This window comes from Tursiops truncatus, chromosome 6 (genome assembly GCF_011762595.2).
Source record: "Tursiops truncatus isolate mTurTru1 chromosome 6, mTurTru1.mat.Y, whole genome shotgun sequence".
NCBI classification, from domain to species: Eukaryota; Metazoa; Chordata; class Mammalia; order Artiodactyla; family Delphinidae; genus Tursiops; species Tursiops truncatus.
This window is the reverse complement of record NC_047039.1, coordinates 33,323,602-33,349,643: the sequence shown is the minus strand read 5'-3', so window position 1 is coordinate 33,349,643 and position 26,042 is coordinate 33,323,602. Positions and strand designations below refer to the sequence as shown.

Genomic DNA, 26,042 nt, shown 5'->3' with positions numbered 1-26,042 from the left:
AAGTAATGCTCAGGGTAAAAACCACCAAACAAAAAACAACGTATCCTTCTATTCTCAAATCCAATGTTGGGTAATAGGAAAGCATACCTTAACAAAACCTAGCCAGAAAGTATAAAGGTACCACATTGGATGTGAAGTATGTAACCATCTGGTTCAGGTAGCACATGTTCACTACTCATTTCCCACACTGTCTCACAAATCATTCCTTCAACAGGATAGAGCCAGAAAGGAACCCAGGTTGGAGAGCAAGATCCTGCTTGAAATGCTGTAGAATCAATGGAGCAGGCATGAGGCTCCATCAGGAAGCATCTCACTAGAAATTTTGAAAACGTGTCTCTGTGGCTTTGGCGGTGTCTGCCCTGCTGCCCCTAGCAAAAGAATGTTGTGTTGGAAACCATTTTAGTTTCCTTTACGGGATACAAACTGCTGACATTTGCTACTTTGTATTCACAGTTGGGACACATGACCCATAAGTTAAATATTTACATTTTTTGTCCTTGTGTTTTTCTTTTAGTAAATGACTGCTTTACTTGGCTGTATTTTATTCATTATCTACTTGTATTATGCAATTCAGAGATATGTAGGGACTACAGATGGAAAAATCACATACTGAGTTCCTCCTCCAGTGCACACAGACACACAAAAATTTTAACAGATTTGAAATAATCTATAAAATTTAAGTTAAAATAACTTCAAGGGTGTTTTAAGTAGAAAATATCATAACAAGAAAGGTTGGGGTACATGGAAGGGAGGACATATCAATCCTGACCATTTCTCATAGGTGATGGTGATGCTGGTGGTAGACAACTTGGATGTGGGTAGAGTTTGGTTTTTTAAACCACCTTCTTATCCTCCCACCTGTTATCTCTCTAAGTCCTACCTAGAGAGTGTTTGTGAGGGATGGGAAAGAGAGCATTCAATCTAGCATACTACATAAATGAGTAGACAGGGCAATTTCAAATCAAATTACCTACACTGGGATTCTCCTGGCCTGTATTGAAGAACATCATGAAACAACTGTTTCTACCGTAAGAAAGTTGTGGCAGTTGTTGTTATTATATTACATGATGGATGCCCTCTTTATGGACTCTTAGGATGAATTAATTTGTTCTTAGCAACAGGAACAGTTGTGTTTCTCCTGAGCAATTAAAAAAATAAACGTTATGACACTGAGATGTGTCTTTAAAAGACTTATTGTCGCACTGACCATTAGAAAGTGTGAAGCTAAAGTTGCAACTTATTCACAGCAAATATATAAGACTATATGGTATTTATTTTTCTGCTAAGTTTATTTCTGGCTTTATTGTATGTTTTTATCTTTTTTCCCCTCATTTATGTTAGTAGTAAGGATTAGGTTTGGCTGTGTGGAATGAAAAACCCCAAACACCAGTGACTTAAACAAGAAAGAAGCTTCAATTTTCTCAGGAAGAAGTTTGGGTAGGGCTTCCCTGGTGGTGCAGTGGTTGAGAGTCCGCCTGCCGATGCAGGGGACACGGGTTCGTGCCCTGGTCCGGGAAGATCCCACATGCCGTGGAGCGGCTGGGCCAGTGAGCCATGGCCGCTGAGCCTGTGCTCCACAACGGGAGAGGCCACAACAGTGAGAGGCCCGCGTACTGCAAAAAAAAAAAAAAAGTTTGGGTAGGTTGTCCAAGTTTGGAATGGCAGCTCCACCATCATCAGGAGCCCGGACTTCTAATGTGTTGCTCTGTCATTCTCAACACACGGCTTCCAACTCATGGTCCAAGATGGCTACTCTCCCCATTATGTCTGTGGCCAGTCAGCAGGAAGGGACACAACCAATCCTCCCTTTTGAGGATACTTCCTAGAAGTTGCACAAACAACTTCCATGTACATCCCATTGACCAGACCTTAGTCATATGGGTACACCTAGCTATAAGGACAGCTGGGAAATGTGGGTAGCCATGTGTTTTAGCTAAAAATGAGGACTATTAATACTGCAAAGGAAAGGGAGATGGGCTAATAGGAAACAAGTAGAAGGCTGTGCTAATTTACGTTGTTTTATGAATCTTTGTGAATTACTTTAAATTCTATCCATACTGGGACAGGGATAGTTATAAGTAATGAAGGAATAAATAAGTTTACATTCCTTAGAAGGAGGATGGATCTTGTTATTGCTTATGTTTAACATCTCAGAACCGGTCTTTGATGCCGTGGAGTTCTTCAATAGTTTCTGTAATCCCAACTTGGGATGCTCAGATCACTAAGGGTTGGCAAAGGTAGGACTGGGGAACTTGAGCTATTGTTTTTAATCTCTGAAAGCCTAATGAGCTATATACGTTTCACCTGAGCTGAGGGGTACTATGTACGTCTTTGATTAAAAGGGGGAAAATCATTATTCAATACAGCTATCCCTTGGTATCCTCAGAGATTGGTTCCAGGACCCCCAGCGGATACCCAAATCTGCGGATGCGCAAGTCCCTTATAGAAAATGACTGGTACTGTCGGCAGCGTATCCGTGGGTTCTGCGTCCGCGGATTCAACAGCCTGCGACTGGCATTTGTTGAATCCGTGGATGCAGAATCCCAGGATACGGAGGGCTGACTGTACATGCAATTTGTTGGTAGACAAATATCTTTCAAAGAGTGCGGCTCTTAGGGAGTCATGGTGATGTAAGAACATGACAAAAAGGAACAAGAATGGTGAAATGTTTTGGTGCTACTGACCGGAATTGTTTTTGTATTGAGACTTTAAAGTTATATAGGTACACTAGGGCAGTAGTTTTAAAACTTCAGTGTGCCTAGGACCTTAGGGGCATGGTTAAAACTGCTGGTACCTGGGCCCCACCCCCAGAGATTCTGATTTGTTACCTTGGGGACAGCATTTTGACAAATATTGGACTTAAGGATGTTAATTGCCCAAGGTTAAACATTTCTAAATGGAGTTAATTAAACTTTCCTTTGAAAAAGAACATGAACAAGTCACTAAAAAAACCACAGAATTTGCTTTGAATACTTTATTTTCCAGGTTTCTGAAGGGTCCAGCGTTTCTCCTCCCTGTGACAATCTCTTTCGTGAAGCTTGACCCTCAGACCAATTGAGCACAATTGAATTCCTGCCTAAAAGTTAATGATTTGATGAGGGCTTTTAGCACTCTCTTGCAGCTCTGGACACCTGACATGCTGGGCACCAATGGGCATGGAGAAAGCATCCTTAGGTTTTTCCTCACCATGGCAACCAGTGCACACTGATCTATGTCTGTCAGTTTCCAGGCTGGTGACTCTACAGAGTCACCTGTGCCATAGCAACAGGCGAAAGCTGCAGCTGACTTTGGCGTTTCAAATGCTCTGGATACAGCATTTCAATCCCAGGTCCCAACTTCTTCCTCTTTGTAGTTTCCTAGTGAGAAACTGTTTGACTCCGGGACTTGGGGGCCTGAGAGCAACAGGGTGGGAGAGGGGATTCTGGGATGTGAGTGATATTGGTTGCTGATGTGGAGCTGTCAGAATTGGACAGCTGTCAAATTGGAGCTGTCAGCTGAACCAGCAGGAAATAAAAAGTATGAATTTTAGGGGAAGGGAGGGAATCACATACATAACAACAGCTTGTAATTTTGGCCAGGAAGTGAATTACAAGTTCTTCACTCCATGTAAAATATCAAGACACAAGGAAAATCAATCATCCTTGCCTTTGAGTGTTTGTGGGGGGTTACAGTAAAATTAGGATGGGAAGGAGAGAGGGATGGTAGCCTCGAATTTTTCCAGACATTTTACTATAAATTTTTTTTCAAACATACAGCAAACTTGAAATAATTTTGCACTACTTAGATTCTACTGGTAACATTTTATTTTACCTAGTTTAATCACATTATTCACACATATCCCTCTATTCTCCATCAATTCACACATATCCCTCTATTCTCCTACTTAAAATTTTTAAAAATATTCTGATTATTATGTCCTTTCTTTCCTTCCAGTACTGGTGTTTATTACCCTCCTTTTTTTTGTCCTCATTCACCCAAAGCCATAATCTTTAGTGATTATGACAAAGAACATGATGATGATAAAACAAAAATAGCCACCATGAGATTGAACATACGCTAAATGACAAACTCAGTGCTAGCCACTTATCTTACTATCTCATTTGTCAGAATGAGAAGGAAGTATAGTTATCTCTCTTCTAATGATAAGGAAACAGATTCTCAGAGATGTGTGGCTAAACTAGAATTCGAACCTGGTCTTGCCTGCCATTTTTGCCTTGGCAGTCCAGTTTCAGGAGAATAACAGTCCTAGAGATTCCCTTTCAAACTGGGTTAGTGAGAAATTCACTAAAATTACTATCAAGATCATTGCTAATGTCACTTTTTGCATGTAGAGATATCTTTAGTTCAGAGTATAATGAAAAGGCTAATCTGGGAACCAGGATTATCTGTGAACCCTCTGGGTATCTGCATTTCTTTGCACAGGAGTGAGGTAGGCAATATTTTCCTTCTCTTCATCATCATTGCTGAAATTTATTGAATTCCTCTATGGGCCAAACACCGCACTTCATTTGATTCTCTAATCTAATTCTTTGGGGTAGATATTATAACCTCCATTTTAGAGACGGTGGGGGAAGGAAAGGATCCTTTCTTCTACCCTCTTGGGTTCTGTGCCTGGGGGCCATGAATTAAACACGTAAAAGACAGATTAACAGAAGAAGAAATTTACTTTGCATATATATGGGGGCTTCAAAAGAAAGAAGAAGAAACCCAAAGAAGTGGTTAGACCCGGGGGCATGTATACCATCTTAACAAAGAGTGATAAACTGTGAAGTTACTAGACAAAGGAAGTGGAGTAAATTGTAGGAAGTAAATTAGCAATAAATTGTGCTTCCCGGGGCAGTACATTGTGGGACGGTAAATATATAGGGGAAACTAGTGGAAGAGAAGAATTATAGATTTATTATGCAAACTCAAGTTGGTATTTTCTCCATTGATAAGAGTTGTCTCCAGTGATTAAGGGTTGTCATCATCTTCCTGGTGTAGGAGGAGACACTTTTACAAACAGAAATTTATGCCTTGCTTTTAGACAGAGAAGGGGAGGGCAGAGAGCTAATTGCTTTCAGCTCAAAACAATCCTTACACAAAAGTGGCATCTTTTAGGGTAGCATACCTTGATCCCCTTCAAAATCAAACAATTGATCCTTACTGGAGATAGATCAAGGGAATAGAACGGAGTCTATATAAACCCCAATACATGGAATCTTATTATGTGTTAAAAGTGATATCTTAAATAAATGGCGAAAATAGAAACTACCAGTATTCAGTAAATGAAGTTGGGACAACCATCTAGCAAAAATGAAGTTAGAGCCATATATCACACCACTTACCAGGACAAAATTCAAATGGATCAAAAATTTAAATATGCAAAGTGAAACCATAAAAAATTTACAAGGAAATTACTTTTTTTTTTTTTTTTTTGACCACACAGCGTGGCTTGTGGGATCTTAGTTCTCCAACCAGGGATTGAACCCAGGCCCTCAGCAGTGAAAGCGCCAAGTCCTAACCACTGGACTACCAGGGAATTCCCAGGAAATTATTATTATTATTATTTTTGTGATACGCGGGCCTCTCACTATTGTGGCCTCTCCCGTTGCAGAGCCCAGGCTCCGGATGCGCAGGCTCAGCGGCCATGGCTCACGGGCCCAGCCACTCCGCGGCATGTGGGATATTCCCGGACCGGGGCACGAACCCGTGTCCCCTGCATCGGCAGGCGGACTCTCAACCACTGCGCCACCAGGGAAACCCGGACATTACTTTTTGACTTTGAAATGAAGATGGATTTTTTTATGACACAAAACCTAGAAGCCATAATTAAAGAAATCAATACATTTAAACGTGGAGGGGAAAAATGTATGCATGGCAAAAAAGCACCATAAAAAAGTAAAAATACAGGGCTTCCCTGGTGGTGCAGTGGTTGAGAGTCCGCCTGCCGATGCAGGGGACATGGGTTCGTGCCCCGGTCCGGGAGGATCCCACATGCCGTGGAGCGGCTGGGCCTGTGCGTCCGGAGCCTGTGCTCCACAACGGGAGAGGCCACAACAGTGAGAGGCCCGCGTACCGCAAAAAAAAAAAAAAAAGTAAAAGTACAAATGACAATATGGGGAAAATATTTACAGTTCTTATTGCAGATAAAGGCTTATTCTCCCTCATAGATAAATAGCACCTACAAATGTCTGAGGAAGAGACAACTTACCCAATAGAGAAACTAATAAAGGGTAGGAATAAAGTATTCACAGAAGAAATGCAAATGGCTCCTAAACATACAGAAAGATTCTCAGCTTCATTAAGCAAGAGAAATATACATTAAAAAACACTGAGGTACCATTTTCTTTGCATTTTGCAAAAATTCATAAGTTTACTAAAGCACTGCACTGTGTTTGGCTGGTGAGACTATCAATCAGTCAAATCTTTATGGAAGGTAGTTTGTCAATGTCTTTGAAAATTACAAATGTACATGACCTAAGTTCCAGCAATTCCATTTCCAGAAATTTCTCCTACAAGTATACTCACACATAAGTGAAGCGACATACGTGGAGGCTATTTACTGCAGCATTTTGGGGATGCAAAATGTGGGATATAACATAAATAGAAAACTACTAAATAAATCATAGTAAATCCATATGATATGTACAAACGAATGAAGTTTTTATATAGTGATTTAGAAGGAGTCCTAGGATATATCATTAAGTGACAAAGAGCTAGGTACAGAACAGGTGTATAGTATGCGGCTATTTGTGAACCATCGGTAGGTACAGGGAGTTGACTCTACTCCGTCTCCCTGCAAAGGAGAACCCATGGCTGCTCTCCTGGGCAACCTGAGGAGATAGGACACACAATTCTGGATCCTGCTTTTGCTGGAAATTGCTGGCCCTCCCCTAACTGGGTGAACAGACCGAGGCCCAAGGACCAATGCAGTGCTCTCCCATCCCCTGCCATCAGCTTGCCCTATATCCAGCGGAACTGGCAGGAACCCTACTTTTTTTTTTTTTTTGCGGTATGCGGGCCTCTCACTGTCGTGGCCTCTCCCGTTGTGGAGCACAGGCTCCGGACCCACAGGCTCAGCGGCCATGGCTCACGGGCCCAGCCGCTCCGCGGCATGTGGGATCTTCCCGGACCAGGGCACGAACCCGTGTCCCCTGCATTGGCAGGTGGACTCTCAACCGCTGCGCCATCAGGGAAGCCCAGGAACCATACTTTTTGATTTTCCATGGGCTAGGACTTTCTTCTTGCTGGACTGGGTCTAAGTGGGGTTGGGAGTTGGCATTCAAACTTACTTTTGTTTTATTCGTACCCAGTTAATCTGTGTTGGCAGTACAAAAGCCCACTCAAGACATAGAGAAATCACTTTCAGTTTCAAGTATGGAACTAGAAAATTCATCTTTAATCAGATGAAGATAACCTGGTGTGTCATTTGCCCAGGGTTTTTACAAAGCTGATGTCACTGTTTAGTGTATAAAATCCCACACAAGCCCAAGTTCGCTGTCATGTTTCATTTACCTTCTTGATTGCCAGCAGAATCTAGCAGGTGGACAAGCTTTATACTGTAAATATGTCGTCCATTCAAAGTTTGATCATTTGGCTTTGCCCTGAGACTTAGCATTTATGTTGGGAGATAAAATCTCTATGTGTCTCTAGCATTTTTGTATGTCTTACAAGGAATTAATCATGAATTTGTGCAAAGATTTGACTACAAGAATATGTATTGTCGATGTGTTGGTAATCATGAAAAATGGGAAACGTCTGTAATAGCCAACCGTAAGAGATTGGGTAAATTCTGGTACAGTGATACAGTCAGTGGGATGCACAACAGCCATTTACAAATGATGATGTAGGAGAATACTTAACAACATGCAAAAGTGTTCATGATATATTAAGAGGGAAAAGCTGGCCTCAAAGTAAATCACAATAGTGATCTCATTTTGAAAGTCTTAAGCAAACACACACATTGAATGACTATATACCACAGATTATTAGCACTTGTTATATTTTGTGATGGGATATGGATAAAGTTTTTATTTTCTTCTTCGGATTTTGAATATTTTTCTACAAAAATAAGGCTGATTACTTTTGCAATAAAGCCTCTTATAAAAGGTATTATGAGAAGGGGTAGAGACAAAAACACCTCTGAGCGCCTCTCCCTATACAGTTGTAGCAGGCCAACATAGGGAGCCACCTCTGGAGCCCCAAATCTCTGCCTTATCCCCTCAGGACCCCCAGGCTCTGGCCAGCTGCTGGGAAAATTCTCTGGATCTCTGACCCATTTCTCACTATTGATGTCTGGACAGTGTCTGTCCTATCTGACCAGAGGCACTTGTAAAAAACTGTAACCTGAATAAAATTCTCCCCAAACATTTTCCTGGTAATAATGGGAAGAGGGAGGAGAGAGTATTTAAGAAATTAATTTTATTTTCAGGTCATCTAGAAGACCACCCTCCTGCCAATTTTAGATGGAATTTTGATCGAATTTTTTTGGAATACTTCTGTAACTTTTGAGAAAAGAAACTTTCTTCAGTGTCCAGCTGCAGCCTCCTGTGAGCACCTGACCCTTGTTTGAGAACGCTGGAGTCTGTTGCTATGGAAACGTACTCAAGTCAGACTGCAACAGGAGGACCTCTGGTGAGTCCCCAAGAACATATTGTTTCCTTCTGTTTGGTCCTTTTTGGTTTAAGTATACACAGAAACCCTCACTTTCTGGATAACCTGTTTTACATGGCCAGACATTGATGAATGGATGGTCAAAGAGAGCAAATAATTCTCAACACTTTGAGATGTCCATCTCAGAAAGGGCACGTTGAATTTTGATGGGTGAATTCTAATGAGAATTTGAGTCTTTGTTTTGCACAAGTGCTTTTAAGAACTGGCCAGTCTTTCCCACAAATGGGATTAAGTTTATCATAGCTCCTAAGTAACAAAATTGTTAGTTGCTGGATGCTTCTGTACCTTGCAAGCTATTGGAGCCAAAATCTGTCATGGTATGATCAAAGCTCACCTCAAATATGTGTTGGGCTTTCCTACAATACTTGCAAACTACAAAATGTTTTTTACATTTCTTGTCTATTTTTAACTCATGTTCTTGTACTACAGTTAATGTTAAGGTAATTTATTTTTACTGGAGACTTAGAAAAGCCCCGTGATTTTTCTCAGAATGCGGTACAGTGAAAGTGCCATCATGCGGTATGTAGCAGCAGGCTAATCAATGTTCTATTCAACCAAGAGTGACCTCATGGTGCTCTAGTCTCTCAGTTATTTCCCACTGAGGCTCAGTCATCACTGGTCTTCCAGTTTGTGGCCTGAAGCCCGCCATCTTGAAAATCCCTGTGAAGAACAACATAGAGTAAAAAGATTCAGCAAGATTATGAGGGAGAGGAAGGGTGATAAGGAGCAAGCCCCCATGTGGCAAACGATGCCTTCTTCACATTCCAATTTATATTTCTGAAGCTTAAGATATTCCGATACTCCTAAAGAGTGTGTGGCAAATAGAAATCTCTCTCAAAAGCAAATATTCTACAAAAACTAAAGACAACCTAAATGTCAATCAAGAGTAGAAGTGATATATAAGTGGTGGTGTAGTCATACAATGGAATAATACTCGGCAATAAAAGCAGAAGGACCTACTGGATAAAACTTAAATTCATTATGCTGAATGAGAAAAGCAAGACACAAAAAAGCATGTGCTGTCGGGATCCATTTACATGATGTTCTAGCTGAATCGTTTATTTGAACTAATCTCTAGGGGAAAGAAAATCAATCAGGCTTGCCTGGGAGTATGGAAGCGTGGGGGAGAGATTGACTGGGGAGGGGTACCGGGGAGCTTTCTGAAATGATGGAAGTGTGCTCCATCTTGATTGGGGCGATGGTCACATGGATGTATGTATTTGTCAAAACTCATCAAAATGTACACTTAAAATCTGTACATTTATTGTATATAAATGATACCTTAATGAAGAAAAAGTGTCTTTTATAGCCTTTCTCTGTGAGGCATTTTTCTAAGTGCTTTATATGATTTAACTTACTTAATTCTCACAAAAATATGAGGGAGGAGATGTGTTTGTTTGCACTTTATAGATGGGGAAACTGAGGCACAGAGCAGTTACATAAATATCTAAGGTAATGGAGCTAGTGGCTGGGGCCAGGATTTGGACACTGAAAGTTCAGGTCCAGAGATGGACGCTTAGCTGCTGAATCATATTTCATACCTGCCAGCAGTTGCAACCAGCTTGTGGTTTCCCGTTTCCTATAAGAGCTTTTCCAAATATGATAGCAGAACAATTGCTCATACAAGCAGAAAGAATCTGGTTACTTAAGTACACCTATTTATGTTGGGTATTGAGATGCTTTTAATGATTCCATTTAGCTTCAAGGTAGATAACACTACTGAATTGCCAACTGGCCTTGCAGAGATTATCAGGAAGACTAGTTGCTTGAACTTCATTTGCTAATCATTGTTCAGGACAGTTAATGCTGTAAGACAAGCAAAATCATGTGCGTGATGTTGCCAAGAAATAGAAGGTGAAAGTAATTCTGGCATTGGGCTTGAAAGAAGATTCATTCACTCCAGTTTGACAGTTATAACTTACTGTATAGTTTATTATATACTGAGAAAAATTAACAGTGATACCAGGGTTCACTGTGGCTAACTATGGGGAATGAGATTGAGGTGGGAGGAAGATTTCCAATTTCTCCATTATACACACTGGCATATCATTTGCAAGTTTTATTCTGAGTATGCATTTTTGGATGATATTTTTACAAAGTTTTTAACAGTGATCCAGTTAACTATTCTTGCTTATGTGAAGGTTAGTCATTTTGCAATATTCATTCATTCATTCATCAAATAAACATTTACTGAATGTCTACTAGATGTCAGGCACTAGTACTGGAGATACATAGGAATTAGTAGTCTGTCTAGTGGGTCAGACAGACATATGGGTTAACAATTATGAAATGAGGTAGGTACTCTGCAGTTGAAGGAACTCAGATTAGACCAGGGAATATTGCCCTAATTCTCCTTTTAGCTATAGTAATCTATAGATTTGGTGGCTTTACATGACTTAAAGTGGGTTGGGGGGAGTGTGGAAGGAGATGAGGCATTTCTGAGTGACTTAGGATTCTACTGTCCTCTTATTTTATGAGTGTTACTGGAAGCATGCCCAGTGCATGGAAGATACAGGTCTGATTCTTCATGTAAACATGACTTGTACGACATCAGTTTTTTCCTAATCTTGGTTTCTTATACTAAAGTGATTGGGGAATTCCTTGGCGGTCCAGTGGTTAGGACTCCGGAAGCGGGCAAAAAAAAAAAAAAAGAAAAGAAAAGAAAGAAAGAAAGAAAAAATAAAGTGGTTGGTTTTCAGTTGCCAGAGGACTAAATCTCAAGATTGTCATTTGAGTGCTTTTTTCTATTCCATGGCTATAGGCTGTACCCCTTGTATCAGTCACTGTCTTCCTATTTTGCAAAAGGCATAGTGAGTAGAGGAACTGACTTGGTGCAGATCCATCATTTACTTTCTAGAGTCTCTTGAAATAGAAATGCCAAGTAGTCTACTAAAGACCAGAGTAGAAAGAACTCCCTCTACATCCAGGGGCAGTCACATTGCCTTCGTAATAAAAAGGAAAACACATTCATCATCATAAGCTTGTGATCCAGAAAAAGAATGGACAAGTGTACACTTTTCTTCCTGCTTCAGCTTAAAACAAAGTTGCTTTTATTAAGTAACAGGCTGTAAAAAAGGTAGCTTTTCTTAGGACCATGTGGTTCATTAGCCCCATATGGTGCACATGTACCAAGGATTTCTTTAATCCTGTGCTCCTGCCTGTTTAAAATGTGAATGATCGCCTCCGCTGCCCCTGCTCCAGTACATTCAGAGTAGTTTAATCCTTCCTGGCACACTGTGTCCTTCAATACCTTCTTTATAAGCATGCCTGATTTTGGAATTGTTCTGTAATTGGAAGTCAGCCTCACTGGGCAGGTGCACGTCTTAAGCTCTTCACAATGGCCTACCAGCCTAACTAAACCACAGAAACATGAAAGCAATTAGGGTGGGAGCATTTTCAAAATGATGCATGTTAGTAATCTGTGTAGTTACAGAGACCTTCTCACTCAGACCTAATTGCTTGGATGTTCTATTTTACCAGTGGAAAGAAAAATCAAAGAAAAATGTCCATATTCTATGACTCCAACTATTTTTGGCTGAGACCCTAAGTCTTCTGTAAGGTCAGAGAACTTGTTTATAACTATAGCTTCTGGATTGGAGAGAGAAATGCCATTTCTGACCCCCTCCCCTTTTGCAAGCCAATGGAAAATAACAAGGAGAATAAAAAGCTGGAAAGCAAACTTCCATCTTCATTGAAATTAGGAAACATTCATAACTGGACTCATAACTGTATTTAAAAAAGGGCTTTCAAAAAATGGTTCTGAAGAACATAGGAGCAGGACAGGAATAAAGATGCAGATGTAGAGAATGGACTTGAGGACACAGGGAGGGGGAAGGGTAAGCTGGGATGAAGTGAGAGAGTGGCATGGACTGATATATACTACCAAATGTAAAATAGATAGATAGTGGGAAGCAGCCACATAGCACAGGGAGATCACCTCAGTGCTTTGTGACCACCTAGAGGGGTGGGATAGGGAGGGTGGGGAGGGAGACGCAAGAGGGAGGAGATATGGGGACATATGTATATGTATAGCTGATTCACTTTGTTATAAAGGAGAAATTAACACACCATTGTACAGCAATTATACTGCAATAAAGATGTTTAAAAAATAAAATAAAATAAAAAAGGGCTTTCAGATTAGTGAAAACTGTGTCAGTGTGAAAGACAGACTCAGAAAGACGGCTAGGGACTTCGGATTTCATGGACAGACAAGACAGTGCAGAATTCTTCAAAGTAGATTTCACAGCCTTGGCTTGAAACAAGGTCAGGGTGCACAGACTGACAGCAACATGCTGTCAGCACTAAGTGACCTCAGGCGACAACCGAGGAAACACACAGGAAACACACAGACACTCCATCTTTGACATCTTAGAAGACTATGGCTGGGTGAAGGATAAACTGTGAGGAACAAAGAGCCCTCCAGCTTCTATGTCTGCCAAAGAAGAGTGAAGACATCACCGTCCACCAAAACTCTCCATCGACTGGCTTCACTGGGAAAAGGGAAACTTCCAGCCAGCCCAGAGCCACTCACAATGTTCACGGGGGATTGATAAGGTTTCTGGAGGCAACGAGCCTCAAGTGCTCACCAGCTGATTTGCCTGATCCTACCCTTACTATCCTTTCCCATAATATGGCTCAGGAATAATATCTCCCTCCCTCAAACATTAAAAAAGAAACAACAGGGCTTCCCTGGTGGCGCAGTGGTTGGGAGTCCGCCTGCCGATGCACGGGACGCGGGTTCGTGCCCCGATCTGGAAGGATCCCACGTGCCGCGGAGCGGCTGGGCCCGTGAGCCATGGCCGCTGAGCCTGCGCGTCCGGAGCCTGTGCTCCGCAATGGGAGAGGCCACAGCGGTCAGAGGCCCGCATACCGCAAAAAAAAAAAAAAAAAAAAAAAAAAAAGAAACAACATTAAAAAAGAAATCAGCATGCAACTTATGTGAACATATAGTATTTAAAAGGAAATATCACACATACTCACAGAAGTAGATGAATAAAACACATCAGAAAATTTATATTGCAAAGCAGATAAAAATTAAGACAACGTATTTCTCTAAGAAGCAGTCTGGCAACATATATTAAAACCAAATATATACACACACTTCAATTCATGTAGGAAATCATCCTGTAAAATTTCATTGTCCATTATGTTAATCATGAATATTTGAAATATGGAGCTATTTCATATATGGAACTGAGGAACTAAAATTTAAAAACTGATACTAATTTCAGTTATTGGGAAACTTTTAGGTATTATCTGGAACAACCTGGGTATGTAAATTTATTTTTCAGTTGTAAATTTTATGACATCTAATTACAGATTGTCTTGCCAATGAAAATTTAGCTTCTCAAGATAAGTTCTAAGTATAAAATATACACTAGATTTTTTTAAAGATTTAATGCAATTTTATTTCTAAAATAAAGTCTAAATACTGAAAGGGCACAGTAAGTTCCAAGAAAAATATGTTACAAATGATCAATAATAAGAAATATCCTAGTATATTGTACTTCGGAGATAAAGAGTCCTTTGGGCATTTAGATCCCTACTTCATCATCACCACCATCACCACACACACACACACAAACACAAGTCAACTATTTACACATGGATTTAAAAAAATTACTCTTGTGCATGAACAAGAATGAAAACACAAATAAATTACTCAAGGTATTCCAAAACCTTTTTCACATTTTTTCTTTTTTCACATTTTTTCTGTTGGAGAAGTGGCTGAACTCAAAAAGGAATCCAACTGCAGTTTAGTGTTGGTGGATTCAACAAATTGCAGCAGTGTTTCAAAGAATATAGGCTATGGTTTCCTGCTGGGATGACCTCACCGGGACCGTTGACAACAGTGCTGGTGAAAAGTAGAATAAAACAGTTAGTTGAACCTTAGAAAACAGAAACAGTAGATGAGCAGAAGATGACATATTAGAGATTGCATAGGGCGAGAAGCTGATATCCTGCCTCACATTCCAGTTAGGGTGGATTAAGGACAGAGGCACCAGAGAAGTAGTTTTGACTCTTAAATCCTGTTTGGCCTGAAAGACTCACCTTATTTCCTCTAGAGTAAAAGAATAAAGGATAGAAGCAATCCTTAAAAAAACACGTGCACATTAAGAAGGGCAGATGGAGTGGTGATACTGCTTCTGAAGATAGAGACTGTACAGAATGGGGGTGGCTGGCATGGGTCACTGATGGCCCCTCATCCACTGTAGCGTCACCATCATCATGTTGTCAGGGAAGCCTGCATTGCTTGATACCCTTGAAAGGGAGGCAGTACCTAGTAACTACTAGGGCATGGGCTCTATGGGCAGAAAGACCCCAGTTTTCTTGGGTCTTTCTATCTTGATCTTGTTTGCACTCATTTTGCTTGGGTAGGTGACGTTGCCTCCCCAAACCCAGATTTTATCTAATGCTTAAAAAAGCAGTAGTGCCTAACTTATACAGCGGCTGCAAGGTTTAAGTGAGCTAATTCATACAAAGCACCTAATACACAGCTGGGGGCATATTAAAATGTTTGAGCAGCGCTGGTTAGTGCTATGGTTTCTAGTCTTAGTTAGTCAAGATGAAAGGTGGTTAGAACTGCCAGACAAGTTCTTATATTAAGAGTTATGAAGTTACAAAAATAAGTGGTTGAGATCTTTTGGTCTATTTTTATTATTAATGATGGATATAAAGAAGTTATCATCAAGAATACAATACCTGTTCAATAGACTCTGGCAACAAGATACTACATCGGTTGTGTTTCTAACCGAGCTGGAGTTGAAGGCATTCTCCAAAATGTGATGACAGTTGCTGTCCACAGGAGTGCTGGTAAGCATGCCTGGAAGTGGAACAGAGTTCTGTTTATTTAATTAATGAAGTCACTGAACTCTCCTTCTATTCTTGGCTTCTCCACCATGCTCCACACTTTTCACTTCACAATCTGCTTAATGGCAGCTGTGCCTCTCAGCTCTCTGCAGAGGCACCGTCCCCCCAAAGCTGCCATCCTCTGAGCACAGGGAGACCGGACACAGAGGATGCAATGCAGTACCTGCGATGCAGGCTGTCATGAAGCAGGCGACGGTCCCCGCAATCAGAGCTCTCACTGCTCCTGCGGCGATGTCATGCTTTCTGGAAGGAGCTATGGATGCTGGGAAATGTGGAAGCAAGCATGGCAGATTAATGTTGAGCCTATTGATTAGAATTCCAAATTCCCAGCCTTTGAGAATTGTTCTGGGGCTGGAGTCTCAGGTCCGTTGACTTTTCTTTTTTTAAACTGAGCTGGAAAATTCAAGATTCAAGAGCTTAGTGATGAGCTCCACGTCCAGAGAAGTTTCTCTGGTGTAGGAGAACTCACAGTATGTTCATGAGGGCATGGCAAGGCAAATGGGTTTCAAGGAAGGATTCCAAATATCTGCACCTCATCTGTCACCATCTCCTTCTTTGCCCGTGGTGGCATAGAATTAATTAATCACGGCATTTTCCCATTGAATTTCCACTGGCCCTCAGAATCCTTCTCTAGCTGCTCATTATAAATCTATTGGAATTAGCAGACAAAGTGTAATCTATTTGTCATCTTTGAGTGGAGTAACACCTGTACATTTGAGCAAATTTTTCCCAACGTTAGCTTGAATAGACATGGGAAAAACTACATTGCAGAGCAGGGATAAAAAATAGACCCAAAAGAATTTATTGCTGTTGCAGAGCTCTTTTTTTCAGACACAAATAATGTTACAGAGCAACATGGAGATTGGAAGAATGTTTATATCATATCTATTGTTGGAGAATATTCTTTTCACTTACTGAGTCCGCCGATCACTATTCCTAGGGAACCAAAATTGGCAAAGCCACAGAGAGCATAAGTGGCAATTGTCTCAGCACGAATCTAGAAATAAGCATAAACACACAGATGTATACATGATGTGACCCAGCTGAGTATATCTGATATCCTAACTGGGCTTCCTATTCCGACTATAGAATCAATATTGACAAATAAATGTACAGTGTATGGTGTCAAACACCTGTTGCTTCCTGGTCTCTTTTTTCCATCTCCCCTTGAATTTTTTTTTTTTTTTGGCTGTGAGCGGTCTTCGTTGCTGCCTGTGGGCTTTCTCTAGTTGTAGCAAGTGGGGGCTACTCTTTGTTGTGGTGCGTGGGCTTCTCATTGCGGTGGCTTCTCTTGTCGTGGAGCATGGGCTCTAGACGCCCAGACTTCAGTAGCCGCGGCACGCAGGCTCAGTAGTTGTGGTGCACGGGCTTAGTTGCTCTGCGGCATGTGGGATCTTGCTGGACCAGGGATTGAACCCGTGTTCCCTGCATTGGCAGGCAGATTCTTAACCACTGCGCCACCAGGGAAGTCCTCCCCTTGAATTTTCAGGGAGGGAAAGGGGCTGTGTGGATTCAGAGACGCTCCATGAAGTCCTTGGAGTTGGTACTGTTGGCCTGTACAAATGCTATTTTCTGCTCGATGATAACTCTAATATTCAGTATGACCTGACCACTTGCTATATTGTGTCAGGCACAGTACTAGCTGCTGACAATACAAAATTGGTCCCAGAAAATACTCACATTACATTTATTTGACAAAGGACTTATTCAGAATGTATAAAGAACTGTTAGAACTCATTAAGAAGACAAGCACCCAATAAAAAACATAAAGAGATTTCACAAAAGATAAGCAAATGGCCGAAATAAGCACATGAGAAGATGTTTGACGTCACTAATCACCAGGAAAATGCAAATTAAATTAAAACAATGAGCTCACTACACATCCACTAAAATGGCTAAAAAAGAAGGACAACACCCAGTGTTGGCAGGGATGTTGAGCAATTGGAACTCTTGTACATTGTTGGTGGGAATGTAAACTGACACGGCCTGTTTGTAAAATACAAACATACTTGGCAGTTTCTTATCAAATTAACATAACAGCCTGTATGACCCAGTAATGCCACTCCTAGGAATGTTCCCAGGAGAAATAAAAACGTGTCTTCAAGAAGACTGTACGTGAATGTTTATAACAGCTTTATTCACAATAGCCCCAAGCTGGAAACAACTCAAATGCCATTCAATTGGCGAATGGATAAATAAGGTGTGGACATGCATTAAAAAAGGATACTACTCTGCAGTAGAAAGGAAAAAACTAATACATGCAACAACATGAATCCTAAGTGAGTCCATTTATATGAAATTCTAGAACAAGCAAAAGTGATCTATAGTAAGAGAAAGATCACTGGTTTCCTGCAACTGGGTTGGGGTGGGATGGGGTGTTGACAACTGGCCATGAGGGAAGTTTTCTAGGTGTGGTGGAAATGTGTGGTATCTTGATTGTTTGTGGTCATGGTTACACAGGTGACAGATTTATCAAAACATACGTACACCAAAAATAGGCCTTTTTTGTATGCAAATTATACTTCAGTGAAAAGGAATTACCTTAGTAAAAACGAAGCTCACAGATACCAGAGGGGCTCCATTCAGCTGACTGTGGTGTGTGCTTGCCTTTCTTTGTTCCTCAGCTCTGACCAGACCATAGGAATGTTAGGTAGTGGGAGAGTGAATAGTCCTTTCACAGGGCAGTAAGAAGATGGCAGGTGAATTCTTGGAAGCGTGAGCATGACCCTCCTTCTCTATTCCAATAGGCAAGAGGTGCTGCTCAGGCCAGACAATCTTCCTCAGGTTGAGGGGCTGATTATGGGAGGCTTGGAAGATTCAATAGGCTCGGTTGTTCACCAGAGGCACAGCCAATCTGGCAAAGGCACCCACACAACCGAGGCAATAATTTTCTTTTCCAAAATCCTGAGGAAAATCTATGATTTGGTTCAAAGAAAAAACCTTTTCTTTTTTCTTTCACTAACTGGATTTTTAAAAGCTCACATTCAAGACTCAAGTGCTCATGGTTAAGTTTTTTTTCTCATGGTAAGTTTTTTGTTGATTATAAGGCTCCTCTTTTCTTTCATAATTTCTGAGAACTCCTTTGTCGATATTCTCAATCAGTGTGCATATAGTGGGCAGGAAAAAAATATTTCAAGTATTTGAGCAGTCTGCTGTTTCTGGAAAAGCTCATCATCTTTGTCCCCTGCTCTGTCTAGTGCTTTTCATTTAGTTCAGTTGGCTTCAAAAATAGGCAAGCTTGTTAAGAGACCGTGAGGAGGGAGATGGCATAAAGTGCTTGAGATTCCTCTTTCTCCTTCTGGGGATCTGTGGGAAAGGGATACACAGATGTGGCCATGTAGGGTTTTATGATAAGAGGAAAAGGAGGCTGGGATGATTCCACTTTGCCTTTGCCCATAAATGTGCAGGATTATGTGATGGAAAGACAAATACCATATGATATCACTTATATCTAAGTGGAATCTAATCCATCCATAATACATCTTCCAGCTCTCCTTGCACAGGAGCAAAGGTGCCTCAAGGACAGTCATTGTAGCATTACTTCTAATAGCAAAAAATTGGTAACTGTGTTCATCAACAAGGGACTGGTTAAAATAAGTTATGATGTGCTCATACTGTGTCACAGGCATTGATATGGCGTGGCATCCAAGATATGTTACCAAGAGCAAAGAGCAACACTAACAACAGTGAGCATAATGTGGAACAGGGAGAGGAGGTGAATGGCAAAGAAATAGGGAGGATGACTTCCTTTTCCCTCCACATCTCTTGTACCTTTTGAATTCTGTACCATGGTATGTTTTATGTGTAAACAAACAAACATGCAAAGTATTATATTTAAGAAGGAGAAAATGATGAAAATGGTGGAGTGATAAAGAGCTCATTCTGGGGACAACGTGCTACATACACATTTCTCTTATTCTTTTAATTGAAGTATAGTTGATTTACAACATTGTGTTAGTTTCTGCTGTACAGCAAAGTGATTCAGTTATATATATATATATTTATATAAACATATATATATATACACACAAACACACACACACATATATATATATATATTCTTTTCCATTAGGGTTTATTACAGGGTATTAAATATAGTTCCCTGTGCTATACAGTAGGACCTTGTTGTTTATCAATTTTATATATAGTGGTTTGTATCTGCTAATTCCAAACTCCTAATTTATCCCTTCCCCCTCCTCCTTTCCCCGTTGGTAACCATAAGTTTGTTTTCTGTCTGTGAGTCTGTTTCTATTTCATAAATAAGTTCATCTGTGTCGTATTTTAGATTCCACTTAGATATAAGTGATATCATATGGTATTTGTCTTTCTCTTTCTGACTTACTTCACTTAGTATGATAATCTCTAGGTCCACCCATGTCACTGCAAATGGCATCATTTCATTCTTTTTTATGGCTGAGTAGTATTACATTATGTATACCGACCATACCTTCTTTATCCGTTCATCTGTCGATGGATATTTAGGTTGCATCCATGTCTTGGCTATTGTAAATAGTGCTGCTATGAACACTGGGGTGCATGTATCCTTTCTTATTATAGTTTTGTACAGATATATGCCCAGGAGTGGGATTGCTGGATCATGTGGAAACTCTATTTTTAGTTTTTTGAGGAACCTCCATACTGTTTTCCATAGTGGCTGCACTAATGTACATTCCCACCAACAGTGTAGGAGGGTTACCTTTTCTACACAGCCTCTCCAGCATTTATTATTTGTAGACTTTTTAATGATGGCCATTCTGACTGGTGTGAGGTGATACCTCATAGTTTTGATTTGCATTTCTCTAATAATTAGTGATGTTGAGCATCTTTCCATGTGCCTGTTGGCCGTCTGCACCTACACATTCTGACCGCTTAGATGGAGGTCATCATAATGCAATGGATTACACTGGGTTTTTGCCTCATGGACCCAGATCAAATGTTTTAGTCACGTGGTACTTTTTCCAGTAGATGGTGGGACACTCCCACCACTTGTTGGTTGGTAAACAGAAATTGTAGGAACTCATCCCCTTTTGGTTGATTGGAAATAACAAATTGGGAAAAACAAAATGTTTTCCCCTTTGTGACTCAACAATAGCAGAAGCCATTGAGCTCATATCTCCAAATATCTTCTGTGGGTCTGCCTCTGGTTGGGCTCACTCCCAACCTAAATCAGTCTACTGTTCTATTTCTGTCCTCTTAATAACCTGTTCACAAACCTGCTTAGCACAACCAGAACTGAGAGCTTCCTTTTAGCAAAACTACGTTCTCCAGGCAACTGCCAGTTGGGGATGGAAAACATTTCACTTAATTTAGCCTATTCTTTACTTTTGGCAGAGAAGCAAGCTAGTTTGTGGTGGCATCCAAACAATGAGGACATTTGGCCAAGCTCCATTGCGTGGTCAGTTGAAGAATGAACATTTGAGATGCAGGAGACCTATTGTCCTAGAGCTCTTGTTCATATCAGATGTGTGGGTCAAAATGCCTTGACCGTAAAATACAAATCAGTACTCTCCTGGAGTTTGCTGTGGTATTTGTGTGACAGGTGGGAGGAAAATTTGCATGTTTGGTGTTTGGGTGAGATGGTGGTGGTGGTCAGAGGCGGGAGTCTCACTTAGAACCTTGGGCAGCATGCTTTCCCTCCCCGTTCCTTTTAAAGCCAAATACCTGCCCAGGACATTCATTCCAAATGGATTGTTTTAATGAGTCATGGTGGTGGTCGGAAATGTTCACCATTTCCCTAAGAGTTTCCACGTGTGACAATTCTGTTCTTCTGGAAAGTAGAAGTTAGAGACTCAGCTGCAAATATGGCTTAAATAATGGCCTCCTCCAAGTTCCCTCATCCCATTCAAGGCCAAGCAGACATGAGCATCTCCTTGCAGGCTATGGACCCGAAATCCTGACATAATTATAGGGTGCTTGTCTGAAAGGCCCGAGCTTTTTCTCTTCCCTCATTCACTCGGAGAGTAGTTACTGTGTCTCACTGTTTCTTTCGATGTCCAGGTGCTATGCGGCACTTAGGCAGTTTCTCAGAGTTCAAAAAATTTCTTCAATAGGAAGGAAGAGTCCTTCCTGGTCATTAGACTATGAGCCCCATGAGAGCAGAGGCCTTATCACTCATTCAACACCATGGCCTCGGTACATAGCACAGTGCTCACAGAAGACATTCCATAAATATCTGTTGATTGACTCCAATCCCAGCTCATATGACTCTGGGTTTGTACTGATAGTGCTCAAAGGTAAATGATCACAGTGGTAAGGATTAGCTGCGTTTCTTTCTGTACACACACACACGCGCACGTGCGTGCGCACAGACACTGTGATTAACTCAACACAAATGACAATTATGAGTCATTATGTACATTATGATGTCAGAGATTTTGGGCCTGTTTCCTTCTGATGTACCCCAAATGCCTAGCATGGTGCCTGACACACAGAGGCACCAGCAGCTGTTTGATGAATGTATGTGTGTGACAAAGAAGTATATTGGGGGAAAAAATTTACTCACCGACATATATTGCTGCACACCATCCACAAATTTGGGTCCACTCTCTTGCCTTAAATGGATCAATTCTGAGAGTTTCTGATAAGCCACAAATTCATTGAAGAATGTCTTATAACCTATGAGTCTGGCAACCATAAAGCTGTCTTGCCAGTCCACTCCCATCATGAAGGAAAAGGGCATGAAGATGTAGGAGCATATTACCTACAAAACCCAAAAATGGATACTTTATTAGAGTAGTGATTTGCTTCCGGTTCTTCGGCCTCACGCTCATGACCAGATTGTTCCCGCCCCCTCTGTGTGTCTTTTAGGCACAGAGATCCCTGTGCATTCTCTAGCCTGTCTATGTCCATTAGGAGTCAAGGTTGAAATTGGGTCATTTGAAGTAACCTGGATTTTGGGGAACGGGGTCAGGACAGAATGGTTCTGTGTTGGGGTAAGGAGGGTGATAGGAGACAGCAAAAGGGGTGTGGGAAGAGTGGGATTCATGATAGGTTTGTACCTTGTATAAGAGTGCACTATACACGTTAGGAAAGGCTGTTCACAAACCTATTTTATTTTTAAACAAAGATTGGCAGAAACAAAAAGGAGGAAAAGCATGATAGAATCATACCTCGAAACTCAGTTGTGGGTAGTCAAACATGTTTCCAAACCAGGACAGGGCTGAATTCACAAAAGACAACAGGGCCAGGAAGGCAATCAAATTCGCAGCGATGTTTGCCACCAGGGGAATGGATGAGGATGCTCCCTGTGCTGCGGCTTCTAGGAGATTCTTTGAATCACTTTATCAAAAAATAGCAATTCCAGAATTACCAAGGGATTATCAGTGGATGGACATCACAGGTGTAGAAATGGCATAATCAGAGCTCATTCAAATGGAGAGACAAACTCTCAGACCCATGTCCTGGCTGAAATACCTGAATTCCGTGAAATCATGATGGGATTTATAATTGTTGAGTGTAGGTGATGGGCATATGAGTGTCTAAATGTTATACTACTCTTTTAATTTGGAGGCGTTTATAATAAAAAACTGGGATAAAAATATTACAGGTTTTAACAATGATATTTAATTAAAAGTAGCTTCCAGAGAATATTTATAAAATATTCACAGTAAAAGAACTAGCAATTCAAGGAAGGCCTGTGTATCCACCACCTCATTTAAGAAATGGAGAGTCACATCAGCTTTGAGCACCCCCTACTTCATCTCATCTTCTTCTCTCTAATATCAGAGGTACTTGGCCCATTGGAATTTGCTTATGATTCCCTTTCTTTTCAATTTTCTTTATCCCTACATAATACATTGTGTCAGTTTACATACTTGCTAACTATATAAGTGAAATCCACATATTCCATATATATTCTTTGGCAACTTGCTTTTTCACTCATGGTTATGACTCTCTCTACATACAAACAAGGGATGAATCTCAGAAACATATTGGTTGATGAATTCTGTTACTTAATGACATACTTTTGAATACCCTAAATCCCTTAGTTTTTTCCACCCTCTTCTCTTTCTTTTGAACAGGGCAAAAAGTAAATGAACCTACGAGGGGTTAGAAATACCTATATTGGGACTTCCCTGGTGGTCCGATGGTTAAGAATCCGCCTTCCAATGCAGGGGACGTGGGTTCGATCTCTGGTCAGGGAACTAAGATCCCACATGCCGTGGGACAACTAAGCTTACGGGCTCTAGAGCCCACGCATCACAACTAGAGAGACTGTGTGCCACAACTAGAGAGCCTGTGTGCCTCAACTACTGAGTCCACACACCACAACTAGAGAGAAGCCGGCCTGCTGTAATGAAGAGCTCTCACATCGTAACTAAGACTTAATGCAGCCAAATAAAGAAAGAAATATTTTAATAAATATATAAATAAATAAATTTTAATAAAAAGGAATACCGATACCACACTTTTCTTCCCTATTATATAAGAAACTTCCAGAAACAGTGATCCTATGGCTTTCTAACAGTCTTAAATCATGGCCCAATGAACCCTATGCTATATTTAAAATTAAATCTCTCTTCACCTAAAACTAATATAATATTGAAAATCAAGTATACTTCAATCTAAAAAAGTTAATTAAATGAAATATCTACACTGAACAGTCAAGGAAATGTATTGACATTTAGGTATTGATATTTAGAAAAGATCTCCTTGAGTACTGAAACAAGATACTTTGGGTGAAGTCTACATAGTCATGGGAAATTAAATTCACTTTAATTCATTGTGTTCTCTGATAATCAAATTCTTGCTGTACTTTGGACTGGAGCAAACCTCCCCTCCCACCAACCTCGTGCTTGTATAGTCAATAACTAATAACTAGGTGAACGTGTCCCACTTACCCATTTTCCATTTTCATGGCATTCTTGAGGGTTATTTTAGGTGTTTCTGTCTCAGGCCAAAAAAGTTTAGAAATAGCCAATGCCGCAGGTGCAGACATAACTGAAGCAGTTAACAAGTGAGAGGACGAAACCTGTGATTTCAGGAGAAGGAAGACCAACTTAGGTTTAGCTTTTCTGTTGTGTTCCGAATGAATGGCTCAAATGCCTTACAAGGCAGGCATTGATTACGTGCCAGAAATCAATGTTTCTTTGGAGGCTTGGAAGAGCCACATGCTGGGTATCACCTTGAGAGGAGGGAGGAAGTTATACCAGTTGACCACATCCTCGGGGAGAAGCACAAAACCACAATCTGAGCATTTCAGAAGAGAATTAATTAATCCTGTGTTGTAGAAATTTTCAAGGAAGATAACTCTACCTCTCTGTTGTTCCTCTGAATGTTCTTATAGTCCCTAAAGCTATTTCATTACATCATCAGTTTAGATGGTGGGTATCTGGGGTGCAGGCATGGGTACACCCCTCTCCATTTTCCTTTTGCTTTCCTGATGTCCTTTGTGCCCCTACATAATATGTGTTTATCCAGAGTCCCTTTAATCTGTAAGCGATTTGTTTTCCTCTTTGCAGGTCTACTTAAACTCTTCCCCCTTCCCTTCCCACATCCTTATCTTGTTTCTGGATTCTCTTCCCTGTATTTTCAGAATTATAGAATCTGCACCTGCCTCCCCACTCCCATTCCACACAGCACAGTTTTGTAGGTAGAATTCCTACAGCAATCCATCTGGGGAGTCAGTCAAACTGGTATTCCTGAGGTCTCCTTCACCCTTTTTTCTTCCCTCTTCCTACTGATTCGCTCTGTGAGGCTCAGATGAAGTCCTGGAATGAAACTTGCCTATCTTGTAAGAATTCCTCATCACCTGGACCACACAGCTGCTGTGTTATTCCATTTCTCCACCAGGGGTTGTAAATAAGCCCTGTGCTCAGGGCATGTGCACCAGTTACCATAACGTTCTTCAGCGCCATCCCATAGACCCCCTGCTTTCAAACTGGGCTATACATTGAAACCTGAGGATTGAAAGGGAACACTGATGCCTGGGTCTCGTCCCAAGAGATTCTGTTGAATTACTCTGGGTAGGGGCCTGGGCATTAGGGCTTTTAAAAGCTCCCAGGTGATTCTAACGTGAAGTAAGTTTTGAGAATCAGTGCTGTAAGCCAGGAGTCAGAAAATGTTTTCTGTAGAGGGTGAATAGTTTTGGCTTTTAGGGCCACAACTACTCAAGTCTGTATCATAAAAGCTGCTTAGATAATGAACAGGATAGCTGGTTACCAATCAAACTTTAGTTTACTTTAGTTACAAAAAAAGGAAGCGATCTAAATTTGGCCCATGGGCCATAGTTTGCTGACCACTGAACTAGATGGCCTTTAGTGTCAGTAATAGTTTTTTTTTTTTTACTTAAATTTTCAGCCAAATTAACCTCATAATATGATTTCATTCTGCTATGGGTGGATATAGTTCACATTTAGGTGGCAGAGATATGAGAGGGAAACACCAAAGCTCCTTGGGGTCACTCCATTCAAATGCCAAAGAAACTGTGACCAACTAGACAGCAAAAAGAACACTCTTTTGCCCTCCTTATCTGGCAGTAATAGTAAAGGAAAAAGCAGAAATAACAATAGCAAAGG

General features: G+C 40.8%; 1 protein-coding gene and 1 long non-coding RNA gene across 2 annotated transcripts in view; one reads left to right on the top strand and one right to left on the bottom strand.

Moving 5' to 3' along the window:
• LOC109550741 (uncharacterized) overlaps positions 1-26,042 on the top strand; it is a 265,141-nt gene that overhangs the window by 39,659 nt on the left and 199,440 nt on the right. The window contains exon 2 of the long non-coding RNA XR_012332467.1: positions 8,414-8,616. This is a non-coding gene — a long non-coding RNA (uncharacterized lncRNA). The remainder of the gene's footprint in view (positions 1-8,413; positions 8,617-26,042) is intronic.
• The window catches only part of SLC28A3 (solute carrier family 28 member 3), a 58,052-nt gene continuing 45,599 nt past the window's right edge, over positions 13,590-26,042 (bottom strand). Inside the window, exons 12-18 of the mRNA XM_019940379.3 lie at positions 24,366-24,496; positions 22,635-22,803; positions 22,028-22,225; positions 16,441-16,522; positions 15,689-15,787; positions 15,358-15,478; positions 13,590-14,509 (exon numbers count right to left, since the gene is read on the bottom strand). Coding sequence (XP_019795938.1) covers positions 14,389-14,509; positions 15,358-15,478; positions 15,689-15,787; positions 16,441-16,522; positions 22,028-22,225; positions 22,635-22,803; positions 24,366-24,496 — 921 coding nt within the window. The 3' untranslated portion in view covers positions 13,590-14,388. The remainder of the gene's footprint in view (positions 14,510-15,357; positions 15,479-15,688; positions 15,788-16,440; positions 16,523-22,027; positions 22,226-22,634; positions 22,804-24,365; positions 24,497-26,042) is intronic.